This window comes from Peromyscus eremicus, chromosome 2, assembly GCF_949786415.1.
Source record: "Peromyscus eremicus chromosome 2, PerEre_H2_v1, whole genome shotgun sequence".
NCBI lineage: Eukaryota > Metazoa > Chordata > Mammalia > Rodentia > Cricetidae > Peromyscus > Peromyscus eremicus.
The window spans coordinates 163,989,763-164,008,050 of NC_081417.1; the positions used below are offsets into that span (position 1 = coordinate 163,989,763).

General features: G+C 52.6%; 2 protein-coding genes across 3 annotated transcripts in view; one reads left to right on the forward strand and one right to left on the reverse strand.

The window, feature by feature from the left end:
* Positions 1-15,913, reverse strand: part of Ski (SKI proto-oncogene) — a 72,536-nt gene extending 56,623 nt beyond the window's left edge. For both annotated transcript variants that reach the window (XM_059255508.1, XM_059255507.1), the window contains exon 1: positions 14,913-15,913. In XM_059255508.1, the coding sequence (XP_059111491.1) occupies positions 14,913-15,881 (969 nt within the window). In that variant the 5' untranslated portion in view covers positions 15,882-15,913. The remainder of the gene's footprint in view (positions 1-14,912) is intronic.
* Positions 15,880-17,140, forward strand: LOC131904952 (basic proline-rich protein-like). Its single transcript, XM_059255934.1, has 2 exons — positions 15,880-16,639; positions 16,761-17,140. The coding sequence occupies exons 1-2, from the start codon at positions 15,880-15,882 to the stop codon at positions 17,138-17,140; spliced, it is 1,140 nt and encodes a 379-aa protein (XP_059111917.1).
* Positions 17,141-18,288: the final 1,148 nt, after the last annotated feature.

Genomic DNA, 18,288 nt, shown 5'->3' on the forward strand with positions numbered 1-18,288 from the left:
ACCACCCCCACTGCTAGCAGGGGATCCTAACATTATTTGCAAAACAAAAGGCAAGGGCCCTGTTTTCAAGAACCATCCTGGCCTGCTCTCTTAGCTTCCCTCAATAACATTCAACAATTATGATCAAGCCTGACACAACTGTCCTGTCACCTCAGCCAGGCTGCCAGGCTGCCAGGCTGCCAGGCTACCAGGCTACCAGGTCAAGAGAGACATTTATAAACCAACATTGGGAATGGCAGCTGGCCTGGCTGAGTAACCAGCTTGTGCAGAACCACCCTAGGATAGGAGTCAGGCCCTAGAAGATACTCCCAGCTTCTGGTTGTGGTGCTGATAGCCAGGCTATCAGTCTTCAGGAAGAAACAAAGGGGCTCTGTATGGGGTATGTACATGAACTACGGTAGTTAACAGCACACACAGCCTCTTCACACCGTGAGGTGCTGGAGCCCAACAGCAGACACACCCAGCAGGATCACCTGTCACTCACAGGCTCCCTAACCAGTAAAACCAAACCAGTCTAGCATGGCCCAAGAGGAGGCCATTAATGAAGTAACCCTGGTTAAGGGGGAAAGTATACTGAGGCACATGAAATGGTACCTGGAGCCAAGACACTCAGTAGGGAGGGGCAGGCTCTGGCCAGTTCCTTCCTAAAGCCAAACTGGACAGACAGATGCTCCCTCCAGAGAAAAGGAAGGTGAGGGAATGTGTTCTGACCCAGAGGGGAGGCCCTGTACTCCTCTCCCATTTTCTAGAAATCAGGGCTGAGACAGTGGTGATCCCTACCAACAAGGAATGCAGAACTGTGGTAAGAAGTGTGCTTCAGCTGGGCAGCAGTGGTTCACGTCTTTAATCCCAGCCAGGTGGATCTCTGTAAGTTCGAGGCCAGCCTGGTCTACAGAGCGAGATCCAGGACAGGCACCAAAACTATACTGAGTTCAAAACCTTGTCTCGAAAAAACCAAAGGAAGTGTGCTTCAAAAATTTTTTTCCAGAATGCAACAAGACACAGGCCCTCACAGCCTGAAGCCCTCTTGCTGTCCTCTTCTCCCAAGCTGAAGTGGCTATCATCCAGGCCCTGCCCCCTTCAGACACGTGCCAGTAAAAGCAGGCATGCACATGCACACATGCATGAACATGTGCACACAATAGCTATTGCACAGGCTTCCTGAGACACAAAAGCAGCCTACTGCACATTCCCTCCTGCAGCTATAAGCCAAGTACATAGACGTGTTCCCCAGAGCAGCACCTACTTTCAGGCCCACCTCCCAGTACCTGTTATTCAAGGCCATGCTCCCAGCCTGTCACAGGGTAGGTTGCCACCAGCTCCACATCAAACAAGAATCCTTTCCATGACCCTTGCCAACCCCAGGCACAGCCCCTGTTCGGACAGGGAAGTGGCAGTCACACCCATCACAGGCACAGAGGATCTCCATAACACAGAATGGTCCAGCTCAGAGAGATACTGTCTGTGGTGCACAAAAGACAACTGGATATACCCTGCTGGCCACAAGACAAACTATGGTCCATGCCAGCAGGCAAAGGCAAAATAATAAGCGATTAATACAAAATAGGTAAAAATTAAAACTGAACCAAACAAACAAACCAAGTGAGGGTTGACCGAGTGATGGAGAGTGACTAGGTGGAAGCCAGAGCATGTATTGCAAGAGGAGTTCATTTCCCAGTCCCCACATCAGGCGGCACACAACCAATTACCTGAAACTCTAGCTCCAGAGGATCCAATCCAACACCCTCTTCTGGTCTCCATGGCACCACATATGTGGCATTCACATACACATGCAAATAAAAAGTCATAGTCATAAAAAAAAAAAAAAAAAAAACCCAAGCCAAGCAGTGGCACACACCTTAAATCCCAGGAGAGGCAGGCGGATCTCTGAGCTCAAGGCTAGAATGGTCTACAGAGTGAGTTCCAGGACAGCCTGGGCTACAAAGAAACCCTGTCTCGAACCCTTCCCACCAAAAAAAAAAAAAAAAAAAAAAAAAAAAAATCAGTAAGACACCTCAGTCAAAATGGACAAAATGGCAAAGTGCTGAACATCACCAAACACCACAGAGGCATGGATCAAACCACCAAGTGCCACCTTACATTCATTAGGGTGGCTAGTATCAAAAACAAGAAAAATCAGGGAAAAGGTCCTTGCTGGCAAACGCACTAACCTGAGTATTCCATCCCTAGAACCCACATGGTGACACAAGAGAACTGACTCTTGAATGTTGTCCTATGGCCTCCACCTGCATGTCATGGTACATATGTACTCACACCATACACAGTACACATGTGCGTGCGTGCGCGCGCACACACATATATTCAAGAACACCCACAGATTTACAAAAAATACAACTGTATGTATTGGGAGTAGAAAATAAAACAATGCAACTACAGCGACCTAGCAGCCTCATTCAAGGATACCCCAGAATACTTGAATGCTGACAGTGGGGACTCTGTCTATGCAACCCTGGTCACAGCACTATTTACAACAGGTCAAAGTGGAAACCACCCCAGGATCCACAGGTAGATGAACAGATAAAAGAAATGTTATACAATGAGATGATGGAATGTTCAGTCTTTTAAAAAAGAGAGGGGATGGGAGGGGAGACCAGATTCAGGAGACCAAGGCAGGAGGTTCATTGACTTTGAGGCCAGTATGGGCTACATGGCCATAGCCAGATACTAGCTCAAAAAAAGGGAAAAAGGAAGGAAGGTAGGTTGGTTGATACATATGAATAAACCTTGAAGACAGACCCTGCTCAAAGAACAAAACCAGTCACCAGCAGGCAGTCCTAACTTGCTGTGCTTAGCTGAGGTTCCTAGAGCCACTGGGTTGACAGATGCAGACTTTCAAGGGGTAGTGGGTGTGAGGGCTAACAGAAGGATCAGTGCTGAAGGGACTGAAATTAACTGGAGGACTGTGGTGACAACTGAATAAGGCAGTATGCTTAATGCCCATAACCGCAGACCTACCAATCGGTAAGACGGAGATTTGGGGGGGGGGGGGGGACGGGACACAACTCCTTTAATCCCAGCACTTAGGAAGCAGAGGTAGGCAGATCTCTGAGTTCAAGACCAGCCTGAACTATAAAGTGAGTTCCAGGGCAGCCAGGGCCGCACAGAGAAACCCTGTCTCGGGGAAGTGGGAGGGATGGTGCTGCTAAGTATGGCAGCACACACCTATAACCACAGCACCAGAGGCAGGAGGATAAAGAATGGAATGGTCACAGCTACACAGCAAGTTCAAGGCCAGGGATCCAATTCAGCCCATCAGGTTTGGCAGTAAGCATCTTTTCCCAATGGGTCACCTCAAGGGCTCACTTTATTTTTTTTAAATTGTACATGATGCTTTAGTCCTTGTTTTACATATACTGCAGTAGCTTCAATATGGCAACATGTAATATCACCAATGCCTGTGCACTGTCAAAAAACGCAGCATGTGATCCTGTGGTGTAGCTCAGTGATGGAATATGTGTCATGTTCAGGGCCCAACGTCGTCTCCAGAACTAGGAAAAAATGCAGCATACCCTGGTACTTCCCGTTGTGTGCCACTTCGTTCCCACCTCCAGCTCCTGTGAGTAGAGGGTGGGTTGGTCCCTAGAGTCAGCAATATTGCTCTCAGGGTACTCTTGTCTCACTGGCAGGCTGTGTCACTGCTGTGTGGCTTTGCTGTGTCCCTGTTCTTATGCTGATGGTGTTTGGGCTCTTGAAACAAGAATACAGAATGCAGCTAGGTGTGTCTTGGGCATGAGCTTCAGGTAAATCTGGAGCAGGCCTGGAAGTGAAGTGGCTTGGTGAGAGGCTCGTAATCAGTGAAAGTGATTGACATAATCAGTGAAAGAGTGCACAAGGGCTCTGAGTTCTCCATGCTCTGGACAGGGGAAGAGGAACCCAGCAAGCAAGGCCTTGCTTTCAGAATCTCCAAAACTTTATGAGCTGAAGCTGAAAGCAACAGAGGTGGAGGAGGGGAGCAAACCCTTCCCTGAGGTAGCACCCATGCCAACTGTCATCTAGAGCACACAACGTACTGCAGGGTCTAGGTACAGCCAGCAAAGTTCACAGCTACACAATTCCGTAACTGTTCTAGATGGAGTTGTTCAGGGCTTCATTTCAAGCACGGAGGCTGAAGGTAGAGGCCAAAGGAAGATCATCTCTCCCAGTGGAAAAGACAGGACCCAGAACATGCAGAAGAACCCTCCACCCATTACCTGATGTCCTCATAAAGGACAGAATGAGGCAATTCTTCCTGACACACCACTAACATGGTCTGCAGCAAGGAACATGAGTGGTCAGCCAGGTTCCAACAATACAATGTGGCCTCAATATGTCCTTGCTATATATTACTATGATGGTCTAACATCTTGCTAATGAAGAAAAAGAACTTTATATATATAAAACACCTACTTTTTTTCATTATCAGATAATCTCTTTGAGCCAAAGACACTCCCAGCTTAAAATCTACCACCAGACCTGCCCAGCTCTGCAAGTCTTCTCTCTTCACTAGCACAACATCCTCTCAGATGCAGGAACCCGGTATCCCCTTCTGCAGCTCCTCCTCATCACTGACATTTGCTTTTGGAAAGTGTTCCAGACACACCTTAGCCAGAAGGCTGCGATACCCAGAACAGAGCAGAACCAGTGGACAGTGGTGGTTCACATTGCAGGGCAACCCTGCGAGTCCTGGCCCACCATCCTCAGCCCACAAACAAATATTCTACAGAGGAAAAGATCACTTTCTCCCTTTAGAGTCAGCTAAATTACCTAAAACCCAATCCAAATTAAATATTTAAATTAGAAAATAGACCAAGCCCAGGCAGGTGCAGGCCTATTACCTCAAGCCAATGTTTTAATAACAGGCCACATGCACAAAATCGGTTCCACAAGATAATGATGGAGCTCAAAAATTCCTACCACCTGGTATTTTCTTTCTTCCTTTCCTTTCTTCGAGACAGGGTCTTACTATGCAGCCAAAGCTGGCCTCAAACTTGCCATCCTCATGCCTCGGCTTCCCAAATGCTGAGATTATAGGCCTATGCCACCACATTCAGCTCCCACCTAACATTTTTACTGTACCTTTTGTATGCATAGACACATTTAGATGCATGAGAATTTACCCATCATTCTCTGACTGCCTACACAGGTACAGGTACACAGTCTATAGATTTGGCAGACTGGGCTATGACAGAGCCCAAGTATGTTGTCAGTCATACCACTTAGATCTATGTAAGCACACTTAACAATGTTCACCCAACAACAAAAACCACCTAATACTATGTTCCTCAGAACACACCTGCATCATCAGGCATCATATGACTAGAATTAAATCTGAGGGGCATTATAAACCAGAAAGGAGAGCTATGCAGTGGTGGCACATACCTTTAATCCTAGCACTCAGGTGGCAAAGACAAGCAGATCTCTGTGAGTCTGAGGTCAGCCTGGTCTACATAGCTAGTTCTAGGACAGCCAAGGCTACACAAAGAAATCCTATCTCGAAAAACCATACATACATACATACACACACACACACACACACACACACACACACACACACACACACAAGCAAGCTAGAGAGGAAACCTCTTTCCTCCTAACAGAGATGATAGCAACAACAGGCAAATTAAAGCAAATTCTAAATCCAACCAAAAGAACCAATAATAACAACTACCCATTACACACTAAAACATCCTGGTAGGGTAGGTAGGAGGGATTCAGAATCAGTGGTTGAAAAGGGAACCTGGTAGACAGAACCTAGACGTGAGCAGGCTATCTGGACTGCAGTACCATGCAAACCACTCTCTAGCTCAGGAGAATCAAGGCAAAGACCTGAAGGCTTTCAGGTAGCCAGACAAAGATGGTCAAAAATTAGTACTCTTCACCTTCTCTAAACGGAACTGTAAACACCAAGGCTCTGAAAACAGTGTCTAGGGATGGCCAACTGCATGCAATACATACCTCACCTAATAGGACACAGGCCCCTTGCTGTCCCATATCCACACAGCTCCCCAACCCAGTCTAACCTTCCTGACTCCCACTCTAGGCATCCAGCTACCCCTGGGTAGAATACATGTGCTCTATTAACACTAGACCCAAGCAAAGGAGGGTTCTCCTGTCATCTACCAGGGAAGCCCAGGGAGTCACCTTGCCAGCCTGTGACAGGAAAACAAGGAGCATGACCTAACTAACTGAGCCGTGTGGAGGCAGTCCACAAGGTCCACCTTGTTTTGACAGTGTAAAGAGCTTTATAAATTGAGACAAACCCACTAGGGTCAGGCAAGCTGGGCGACACTTATTGCATAGAAGGATGTTAAAAAAAAAATCACAGTTTTGATAGTTCTGCAAAAAAAAACTTAGCAAATTTACAACAAAACTGTCAAGTAATTAAGGCAAGGCACTTCACACATGAACTTAAACTGCTAATTAAAATCCCCTCGCTTAATTGACTACATTTGCATATCATTCAACTTGGGAGTATAATTCTTTTAATGGTTTGGGCAACACCGTTGTAACACCAGGAAGCAGGAGGCAGCAGGTGAAGCAGAAAAAAGACAGCCAACACCATCAAACACCAGGTGGCAGCCCCAGCAGTATGACAGGGAACGTCTCCACAAGCACCCAGAAAAGGCACAGCTGAGATCTCAGAACATTATGCCAGCCATGGAGATCTGGGTATCTCCCACGAAGGCCTCACCCCAAAAGAACCAAACAAGCCAGGGTAGAGGTCCCTGGTAGAGACCTCCAGCAAGGTCCAGCAGGGGAGGACTTCCTGCAGCTGCCCTGTGGCAACATCCCAGGGACAAATAGCACAAGTTCCAATGTGCATCTCACTTAGTTTCTGCAGGACCAGGGGCCAAGCAAACCCTTAGCACCACATGTGGAACAAGGGCCTATCCACTGGTTCTTATGGTATGGCCCAGCTGTCCCCCACCTGCCATCCCAGCCTGGTCTACCTCCTGCTAGAACTAGAGATCAAAGTCCAGGCCTTGCCTTCACCTTCAGCGAACAAGTACATTAGTCAGAGTGGTGGTAAATACCTGTAAACTCAACTCAAAAGACCAAAGCAAGAGGATCACAAGTCAAGAATTGGCTTGTGATATATACACAGCAAGAGCCTGCCCTCCCACCTCCCCAAAAAAACAAGTCCCTCTCTTGACAACCCAGGGCTCTCTTCAATTCCAGAGAAAGGTGCCCCAATGTTTGTACCTCAAGACAGCAGGCTGCTACCTTCAGGTGCCAGGGATGGAGGAGATGGAGAAAGGAGCACCCTGCCCCAACAGCCTAAACAGAACTGGAACATAGAAGGACAGAGTGCTGAAACCAAGCCTGGCTGGCCTGTGGTTGCATGAGGGGTCCAGAGTTGCCAATCCTTCAGGGTGGCACAGTGTAACAGCACATTCTAGACACGGGCCAAATGCCACCTGGTCATCTACAGAACCACAAGGTGCCAGAGAGACTGCAAGTCAGAGGCAAGGGCCTCTCCACAGCCATGATGGGCACAGGACCCGCAGAAGGTAAGCACAGAACAAGCTGCTCTGTCCTCCCCTTTCAAGATTACGCTGTCCACCCATAACTTATACAGAGAGGACCCAGGTATACCCACCCTCAGACTGCACCAGAGGGACCATCAAGCTGGCCTTGGCACAGAGAAGTCCCTTATGCCAGCATACACAGGGGCAGCAGATCTGCTGTGTAAACACATCGGTTTCCTTAAGTGCCCCAACTCCTGCAGGTCACACACCTTCCAGGGTTGAGAACATTCACGAATGAGACCCTTAAACTTTCGGGAGGCCTGGCCAACCTTACCTACACCTCAAGAAAGGGCACCCCAGCAAGGCAAGAGGGACTTCATCAACCTCATCTCTAAAAACAGACGCCAAGATCCAGGGAGATGGCTGGGCAGGTAAAATGCTTGCTGCACAAGCATGAGACCTGAGTGTAGATCCTCAGCACCCACACTAGCAGCATGCGCCTGTAACCCCAGCACTGGATGGGAGAGATAAGCAGATCCTAGAGCTTGCTGGCCAGCTAGTCTAGCCAAAACACAGCAAATTTGAGGTTCAGAGACACCAAATCTCAAAATAAGGTGGGGAAGGATAGAGAAGGGCACCTAACATCAACCTAAAGCTTACACAAACACACAGGCATGTCAACACATGTGCATACACACACCATGCACACAAAAAATAAAAATGAAATGAAAACAAGCACTAAGAACTTCTGTCTACAAGCAAAAGGCAACATTCCATAGTCAAAACAAAAATATTCCCATGTTACTTTCAGTGCAGAGCCAACAGACTGCTGGTAGCCATCCACTCTGACTGGCCTTCCCAGCAGCTAGACCAGCAATGCCGAGTACAGGCTGAGGGGTCTACAGGGCAACAGCCACTTCCTCACTCCAGTTGCTTACAGACTTACTTGTGCACAGACAACACTAAGAAACAACCTGTCAGCTGACAATGGTTTTCCTCACAGCACTGGAATAAGCTGATACCAAAGGAGACCATCAGCACACAGTGTACAGGGACCACAGAATCACATGTAACCACATCAGGACAGTGCCACATGACACCCACCAGTTACACCTGAGGTACAGCCACAACTCCTCACCTGAACTGGAAGACCACTCTGGGGAACTTCACCATCCCCCCAACTATTGTCATTTCACATATGATGGTCTGTCCTCCTAACCCTTGTCACGTCACACACACACACTCAGGGGAAGTCAGGAAGGGGAAGGGCCACATCAGAGGCCAATTATCACCCTGGCCCCCAGGTCAGCCCATCACCTCCACCAGGTCCTGGCATAAAACCAGCTCCCAACACCTATGCCTGCAAGGCCACTGCATTTCCCTGAAACAGCAAGCACAGTGGGAGCTGCAGGAAGCTGTTCCCAACAAGAGCTGCTTCTTTCACAGTGACCAGTGGACGGACGTTCCAGAGGAAGCCATAGTCGGCCCCAGCCAAGGGAAACACTCCAGGGCTTTCCAAGCACTCGAACTGGAAGCAGGGTCCAGGTATCCCCCAAATCAGTCTTCTTCAAAGCACAGGATGAGAGAGATGGATAGGCGAAGAACAGCACCAAGGATAATTCCAACCTTCCCTCCCTTCCCTTTCCCAGCCATTGGCGATCTGGGCCCTAAGCCCTGCCAGCAGTGACTGCTTGCTCCCATTGAGTCATTCCTCCACTCCCACTGCCCAGAGACCCAGCTGTGATCAGCCCCGACTTATTCCCAGAAGCTAACAACAAAACATACCATACCACCACAGAGAGCAGACAACTCCCACAGTACACACAAGAGACTGGGTGGGTATGGTGCTACACCTCCTCCCCATTGTTACTGAAGTCCTGGCATCCTTTCAGTCATTAGAAGCCAAAAAAGTAAAATCAGAGACAGCACAAATGCCAAACACCAAGACAGATCTCAGGTGACTCTGGGCTCTTGCCAAGATCCCTCTATCTGTTTCCACACAAACAGGTCAGTGACTCAAAAGAATGCACAGACAAGCATAGCCAAATCTACTCAGAGGACACTTGGTAATGTCACTGTGTAACCAGGTGCACACATCCCCTGAAGGCCACAGGCTCCTGCCCTCACTTTACTATTATTTCCAGTCTCACTTAAAATAATTCCAATTATTGGTCCTTGTTTCAGGAAGTAAGAGGATACTGGCAACAGTTAATCTAGAACCCAGGGATCTCTAGGCAGCAACATAAAAGCCTGGGGAAGGGCCTCATCTGCAGAGAGAGCAGCTCTATGAACAATCAGGTCCTACTCTCTGCCCCTGGTGACATGAGTGCTTCCTGAGGGTGACCCAGGATAACCTCTCAAAGTACCTCGACAGGCAGCAAGATTGTTGGTACACAATACTTGGTCTAGAAAAGGCCTACTGGGTCACAAGAGAAGGCAGGAGACAGCTTTGCTGGAGTAGTATAGGCAAGTCAGCATGACAGGACCCACAAGGTGCTGTCACTGGCTACAAGGGATACTGACCAAAACCTGCTCCTGACCACAAAGGGCAGGCACCAAGAGCAGAGCACCTCCCAGCTGATGATCCCAAGCCCCCATCCAAATAGCATTTAGCTCCCAAACCCACGACTCCTTTCCCTTTCATGGCAGCCATAGAAAAAAAGGCAAGAGGCCCCCCTCTGTTCAGCTCTCCTAGATCTCACAGAAGTAATCTAGCCTGTGTTTTGATTCAAAACAAAGAAACTTTTAAAAAACATTTCAGTTGAAACTTGCATAATTCTTCCAAAGTAGAAACCTTCCCTCAACTTTCGCAATCCTTAGAAAGAGACACTATTGCACAGAATCCAGCCCCAGCCATGGCCACCTCACCTCCTGCCAGACAGCCGGGGCAGGCCAGCCCCTGAACCGCAGCCTCCCTCCTGGGGCTGCAGAGACAGCAGCTGAGACCTGCCCCCCACCCCTGGGGGGAGGGCACCCGGCTCCAGGGCAGGGCTGGGTTCACACTTGGCCCAGACTTCCTCACCCTCTACATCCTGTCTGCCCTTAGACACTTCAGACAGACATTACACAAACTGACTGCAGGAGAGGTTGAGAAATGCTGAGACAGAGTCAATGACCTTACTCCTGGGAAGCTTCTTGATGACCCAGGGCCTCCAGTGGGCAGCCAGGGACAGAGGTGAGGGCTACTCAATGACCCTGCTTCCTCCAGATGGGGAGGGACCCAGATGGCTCCCAGAGGAGCCCCAGAAAGTGGCAGGATAGATGGACAGATAGGCTATGCTAAGAGAACTTGGCCTTCTCAGAGATGGATGTGCACCAATACTCATTACCACCCCCACCCACAGCTGGCTATGGTATGTGTAGAACCTAGAGCCCACTCTCAAGCTGCTATCCTACCCTATTAAGACCCACTGGCCTTGGACTGGAACCACCACCTTGGCAACCATCCCAAAGAGCCCCCTCCTGGACCAGGGCCTGACTTCAGGACCTGGCACCCCACCTACTTGGCCCCAGTGTCCAGAGGGGAAAAATCAATAGTAACTCTAAGAAAGCCCAGCACAGGACATGATCCCAGAGAACATTCTTCAAAACAATGCCAGTGGACAAAGGGCAGCTGATCTTTGGAAGAACACCCAGACCTGCAGGTGTCCAGGAGACAGGGTCCCAGCATATTGACATTGTCCTCTCCTATAGCAATCTTCACATAAGAACAAACCACAGCTGACCATGGTGGTACACAAATGTGATCCCACCACACAAAAGGTAAGACCCTATCCCAAGAAAACCAAAAGAGCAAACCACAACCCACTGAGACAACTCCTGAACCCAGCACCCAGCTCGGCACCCAAAAACTATAACCATGTCCCAAAACATACCCAGGGCTCAGTGCTTCCTAAAGCTGACCACCTGGCTAGGTGTCCAGTTTAGAAACATGACCTCTGGGCAGGGGTGGCATGCGCCCTTAATTCCAGCACTTGGGAAACAGAGACAGATGGATCTCCGAGTTCAAGGCCAGCCTGGTCTACAGAGCTAGTTCCAGGACAGCCAGGGTTACACACAGAAACCCTGTCTTTGGGGGGGGGGGGGGGGGGGAGTGGCCAAGAAACATGACCTCAGTCCTATTATCCCAACAGTCCACATAGAGTGACTATATCAGCTGACAGAATAAAGTCCTAAGAATCCAAGCTCAGGAGAGGACAGAGATAACACAAGCTCCTCCACACCAAAGCCCACTTCTCAGACCCACAGATGGGGTCCTGCTATGGTCAGGAGGAGACACTGCAGCACCTGTGGCAGCCTGGAAAGGCAGCTGCTCATGGTTACAAATCTTCCTATGGACCAGCAGCCACATCCCACAAAACACACAGAGTAGCAGCTCAAAGTACCACTGTCCGTTTTCCTTTTTATGCTGATAGACTGAACTCTGTGGAAGTCCAACAGCTACCAGACAACCCAAGAGGAAGAGAGAACTGTCCAGGCAGCTGCTTGATGGAAGGGAAGACTCAGAGGTTCCCATTCATCTGTACTGTCTCCAGAAATATGAATCTAAGACAGGTTCAACCAAGTGTTAGTCTCAATTTACATGAGGACAGTGAGGCACAGGGGCCAAGCAATTTGCTTAAGCTCACACAGCCGGTGAAGAATGGAGTGGGAATGTGAGACCAATTCCCTGAGGTCCCACAGAACTGGCTCCCCATTGATCTGCAAGGAAAGTAGCCAAGGGGTCCCTTAGGACGACAGACTCACTGAGCATCCAGGCAGCCTGCATTTTCTTCAAAGGTTTACCAGTGGGAAGCTGGGCCTGATAGACACACAAGAGAGAAGTGAACACTTCCCATTTCCCCATGACATTAGGAGGGCATTGCAGAAGACTTCCACCAGCCCTCATATCATCATAGCAGCGCTGGCATGCCAAGGCCTGGGGTAGAGTGGCCTATACCAAGGTTTTCAGGCTCAAAGCTGAAACTCTCCTACTCCCACACACACTCAGCTGACCACAGAAACCACAACTCCACCTCAACCAGGCCAATTCCACCTGATCCAAGCAGACCCTACTTCAGTCAGACAGAAGCCACCTCAGTCAGGCTGCCATAGAGCATAGCAGCCAAATGTCATCAGAGCATCAAGAACTCAGGAAAACCACTGACCTCTCTACACCTTCCCACCATGGGCTTGAGAACCCACCCCATCCCACAAAGCATTCAGCTCACCTTTAGTTCAAGAGAGTCCAAAGGTCTGTCAAAAGCTACTTGCCCTGCAAAACAGTTCCAGCACATTCTTTGTTCCTTGTTCCCTCCTCCTCAGTAGATCAAAAATATTAAAATAATCTATGAAGAGAGTAAGGGAATCATAAAGTCCAGTGAATGAGTGCAGGCATCCAGGCCACTCCTCGTAGGACAAACTAAGTCTGAGCAGCCATGGGTCCATAACTACCCAGACTGACACCCCCTTCCTGGGTGTTACCTATGGTTCACGCAGATAAGCACATGTCGGTCCAATGGGGACTAAAAGAGCACTGTCCAGCCCAAACCCTCAACTATAGACTCACAGAGTCAAGACACTGATGGCTGAGCTGGGGTCACTCAGAGGCTGGGTGCACCCCACAAAGAAGAAACAGTCTACCAGTCCCTCATCATGTAAGCTCTCAGGAACTGGCCAAAATATAAGAACCCAAGCTGATGCCACCACTGCCCGAGTGGAGCTAGAGACACAAATCACTTGAGAAATTTCTTCACTCAGTAAATGAGGCATCAGAGCACCGCCAGGGTGGCTACCAAGGGAAAGGCAGCTGCGAACCATGGCGGAAATGACCCAAGCACATGACCATGGCTCGGTGCACTACTCTGTCTTCTAACCCCTTGGTGCTGGCACAGGCATCTGAGCCATCTCCTATGAGCCCAAAGACTCTGATACCCAGAACCACCAGGCTTGTAAGCAGAGAAGGCAGGAGCCTAGCCCAATTCAGCAATGGCTGGGAAAAGGGACCATGCCAGTCCCCTAAACCTAGATGGAAAGACCACAAACACATATGACCCAGAGCAGACAAACACAAACACAGACACACCCAACTCGGACAAGATTCCTTGCCTGCTCCCAAGATAAGAGGTGTGAAAGCTTCCCAGCAGCACAGCCTCGACAGTCCCATATCTCTACAGTGGTCCCAGCAAGTTCACTAGTCACCATACATATGACTACCTCAGACCACATTAGCTGACAAGGAAACAGACATCCCAGACAGACAGGCCTCTCCCATATTAGCCTGTCTACTGCCAAGCCCATTTGAAAAGAGCTCCCTGCAACCTCCCCCAAAGATGCACTGCCCTGGCTGGGGCAGAAGTGCCACACAACATACAGCACACGCACACTCTGCAACCCCTAGAGAATGAGGCAACAGTCCCCTTCTTCAGAGCCCCTTCCTCCCACAACTCTGACACTCTGCTGGAGGGGCGCCCAGAGAAAACCGGGCTGCAGCATCTATTCACAGATTTAGAAAAAAAAAAAAAGTTTGATGCAATAGCTGAATTAATTAGGTCTCCCAAGAATAGCTGAGCCAATGCAGCATTCTGTGTGTGCAATTTAATAAGCATGGATATTTAAAAGTTACAGATACTTAGGATGCATATGCAAAGAAACTTCCTATGGACACCAGTGAAAGGTTCAGGTACTAAGTGGCCCAGGAAATGCCCAAGAAGATCCCATAAAGCCTTTGACTCACATACAACACCGTCTGGGCTGACATGCCTCCATACCAAGTTCAAGAGCAACAGAAGGAAATGGGTGAATCCAAATAAACTGCAGACCATCAGCAACTCCGAGAGGCAGGACTCTGCTACCACTGACCAGGCCAAGTGCCCCTCAAGGTGCACAAACGGAGACTCCAGGGGCTGCAAGTGCCAAGTCTCTGCCAAGACAACTAGCTAGCTTCGTTTCAGTGTCTGTGCTCAACAACTTAAAGACAAAACAAGAGAGCCAATAAGCATACAAGGCTAATCAGCTGGGGACCACGAGAAGACATCCCTGTCATCAGAAAGGAAGGGGGAAACTTCATTCTCATCTAAACATCTCTGCCAAGGTCCCATGGAGATCTGAGCCAGAAAGTCACAGCCTGGGTCCAGGCAGTATAACCTCTCAGAACTTGAGGTAACCTCTTTCTCGGACCTTTAGCGCTTAGCTTATGTGGTCAAGGGTTATGTGCCCTGAGAGGGCTTTTCTATTCACTCTACTCCATGAGTACAGTTCTCAGACAGCACGAAGGAGGCCTTACGGCCTTACCCACAGGAGACTGACAAGGCCCCTAATTTCCTGAAATCAAAACAACCCAAGGCCAGATAAGGTCGAACCAGGAGCCTTAACCTTTAGAACCCAGAATGCTCAGCCCAGGAGGACCGCCCCCTCCCCTTCTCGGGCATGGTTTGCCAACCCCCAAGACCCGGGGACACTTACCCGGGGCACCCTCCGCTTGTACTTGTTGGCATAGTCGAACTTCTCCTTCACGTCGTCCAGGCAGCGGCCAAGGCGGGCCTGCTCCTCCTTGCCTGTGTAGTCCTGGCTCAGCAGGATGTAGGCCCGCCAGTTGGCTGAGTCGAAGCCCCAGTGGCAGGTCCGGTTCTCCAGGGCCTTGTGCGAGTGTACCACGAACTTGTGCGGCGGGTACATGAGGCGGCAGTCGAGGCACTGGATGCAGGCGGCGCTAGGGCTGCTGTACAGCTCGGGCACCAGCAGCCCCTTGCACTTGCCGAAGCACTCGTGGTACACGCGGACGCTGCGCTCGCTGAGCTCCAGGCCCAGCGCCAGGCTGGCCGCCAGCTCCTTCTTGCAAGGCGGCGGATAGGCGCCGCCGTAGAGCAGCGCGTTGCACAGGCGCTCGGCGTCCGTCTTGGTGATGAGCCCGCACGAGGGCGCGGAGAAGGGCAGGATGCCCATGACTTTGAGGATCTCCAGCTGGTCGGCGGTGCAGCGTGAGCAATAGATGTGCAGCTCATCGCAGACTGAGTTGATCTGCTGCAGTGAGAAGTCGCGCAGCACCGAGTTGAGGATCTGTGGCAGGCACAGACGCTTCTCGCCTCCCACTACGAAACAAGAGATGGTCTCCCCTTCCAGCACGGTCTCACAGCGCTCGGTGGAGCGATCCGACGGCATAAAGAAGGGCCCGGGTAGTACAGGCGGCGGCGGCTGGATGGCAGGCAGGTGCAGCACAGGCGGCGGCTCCGCGGCAGTAGGCACCGGCGCCGGCACTGTGGCCGCGCCCGCCTCCTTGGCGCTCTCCTTCTTGTAGGCCTCCTGCGCCCAGCGCGCCGAGAAAGCGGCCGGGCCGCCCAGCGAGCTCATGGAGCTCAGGTGGAACTGCTCCAACGTCTTCTGCAGCCCCGGGTGCGGCTGGAAGCCGCCCCGGCCGGCCGCCGCCGCTTCCATGGTGCGATCGGGCTCCCCGGGCCGCTCCCGCTCCCGTGCGCCCGGGCCCCCACGGCCTCCGCCGCCGCCCCGCGCACCCCGCCGCCTACCGCGACCGCGGCCCCGACCGCCCCCCGTCGCCGGATCACGGCCGATCACGGCCCCAGCCTCGGCCTCGCCCGGGGGCGCGAAGGCGAAGGCGGGCGGGGCGAAAGGGTCCCGCCGCTGGAGCCCGCCGCCACCCGGGCCCGGCGCCACATCCACGCGCCCCGCGCCGCGCCCGCCGCCGCCGCCCGGGCCCCCCGCGCGCCCCCCGCGCGCCCCCCGGGCTCTAGGCGCGGGGCATGCCCCGGCGCGCGCCGCCAACGCCAACGCCAACGCTCGCGGGCCCGGGGCTCGCGGGGGGCGCGCGGGCAGGTGCCGGCGCCGCGAGGCGCGAATCGCCGCGGCGGCCGAGGCCGAAGGGCCCGGGAGGAGCGGGGGCGCGGGCGCGGGGCCCGCCGGGCCGTCCTCGCGCGGCGCGCCGCCGCTGCCCCGCTCCTCCCACCGCGCGGCGCCCGCTCGGCTCGTCCCGGCGGTGCTGGCCGGCCGCGTCGCGCCCGCCGCCGGCCCCTGGCCGCCTGCCCGCCCGCGCGGCCGCCCGCCGGCTCCCGGCCGCCCGCCGGCCCGCGCGCGCGGCTCCCGGGGCGGCGGAGGCGCCTCTGGCCCGCGGCCTCAGAGCGCGGCGGCGGCGCGGGGCTCGGCGCACTCGGCGCACATCTTTCGGGCGGCTCGCTCCGGCTCGGACTGAGCGCCGGGAGCTGAGCTCACGCCGCCGCGCGCCGCCCCGCCCCGTACCGCCCCGCCCCGCCCGCGCCGGCCCCGCCTCCTGCGTTGTTTGTTGCTGTGCGTCCGCCTCAGCCAGAGTGCGGGCCAGGAATGTGACCAGCTCCGGGCCGGCTCTTCCAAGAACGCGCGCTCCCCCTCCCGGACTCGGAGGCGCTCGGCTACGCCCGGCTCGTACTCGGCCAAGCTCGGCTCCGTCCGTCCACAGCTCGACGCTGCTCGGGTCCCCCGGGCCGGAGCTCGGCCCCACTCGGCCCCGCTCGGCCCTACTCGGTCCCCCTCGGCCCCGCCTTGTGAAGGCCGCTGGAGGCGGCCACAGCGGAGGCGCCTGGGGCCCCCCTTCCGGCCGAGGCCGCTTCCTGCGCGGCTGGGAAGTCTCCGGTCCTGCTGCCACCAAGGTCTTGGGGCCCCGAAACCCACAAGGCCCCTGCCACAACCGCAGGCCAGCTGAGTAGCGGTCCGCAGTAGACCTGCGCCGCTGCCGCCTTACGTCCCAGGGTCCTCTTTCTACGGAGATACTGCGAAATAGCCTCCACTCCCCATGCTGCTGGACATCATGCTCTACAGGACCGGAACGCCATGAGACACCCCGGAGGTGCACTCATAACAGCAACACCACAAAACAATCCCCGAGTGCCCTCATGACAAGGATGCCACAAAACTTGGGGTCTGGATACAAGAGCGTCTTAAAGCACCCTAGGGTCTCCACAGGACCGAAGTCCCTGTTCCCATATGATAAGGGCACCACAACACGCATTCCAGGTCCCTGCATAAGGACACCGCAAAATATTCAACACCGGGCTGTCCTTATGATGAGAAAATACCACAAAAATCCAGGTACCCACAGTACCTCACAAAGAACCACCCAAGGGCTCCGATGCAGAAGGACTGCCCAAAGTACATCTGGATTTCCATGTGTAGTAAGGATGCCACCTGATATACAGAGCTCCACACCCAAGTTCCACACAGCTAGCTAGAATTGCAGAACCTAGAAGCTCACAGCATGACCTAGGGATGCCAAGGCACAGCTATGGAAAGTCCCTGTGTCACCGGCAAGACAACATCGACCACCCCATGAACTGTGACGACCCAGCCTCTCACAGGTGATCTTGCCACCAGCAGCTCCTGTCTACTAGACCCTGTTCTGTGCGGTGGGGACTTTGGGACACAATTCTGCATTGAAGAAGCCGTGCCTATCAGCTATTGCCCCTTCTTGAGCCACCACCCGTTAGCCAGCAGCTTGGACAGCAGATCTCTGATTCTAGGCTGGCTGCCGGTGTGACCCTTACCCTTCAGCCTCTAGGACTGGGAACCAAATATCCATCTGTGTATCAGGTATCCAGGTTATGGCCAGATTAAGACACCACTGCCTGCGCTTCCGTGTACTGGCTGTACAATGGGATCACAGTAGGACAGTCTTGCAGAGTGACACCTAAAGTAGGTGACATACAACAGAAGGCCTGGCACAGGAATTCAAAATCAAACCCTGAAGGACAGTTTAAGTCAAGAAGTGGAACTTTCTCTCCCTTCACCCAAAGAACTGGACCTCAAACTGGCCTGGGCATAGGCCTTTCCTGATTGGTAAAAGCTAGAAAGTCATGCA

What these genes read in the sequence shown, in the direction of transcription:
- LOC131904952 (XM_059255934.1), top strand. Translation starts at nt 15,880, where the DNA reads ATGGTGCGATCGGGCTCCCCGGGCCGCTCCCGCTCCCGTGCGCCCGGG. An exon ending in CTTTCGGGCGGCTCGCTCCG is followed by an intron (nt 16,640 to 16,760) that starts GCTCGGACTGAG and finishes CGTCCGCCTCAG; the next exon opens with CCAGAGTGCGGGCCAGGAAT.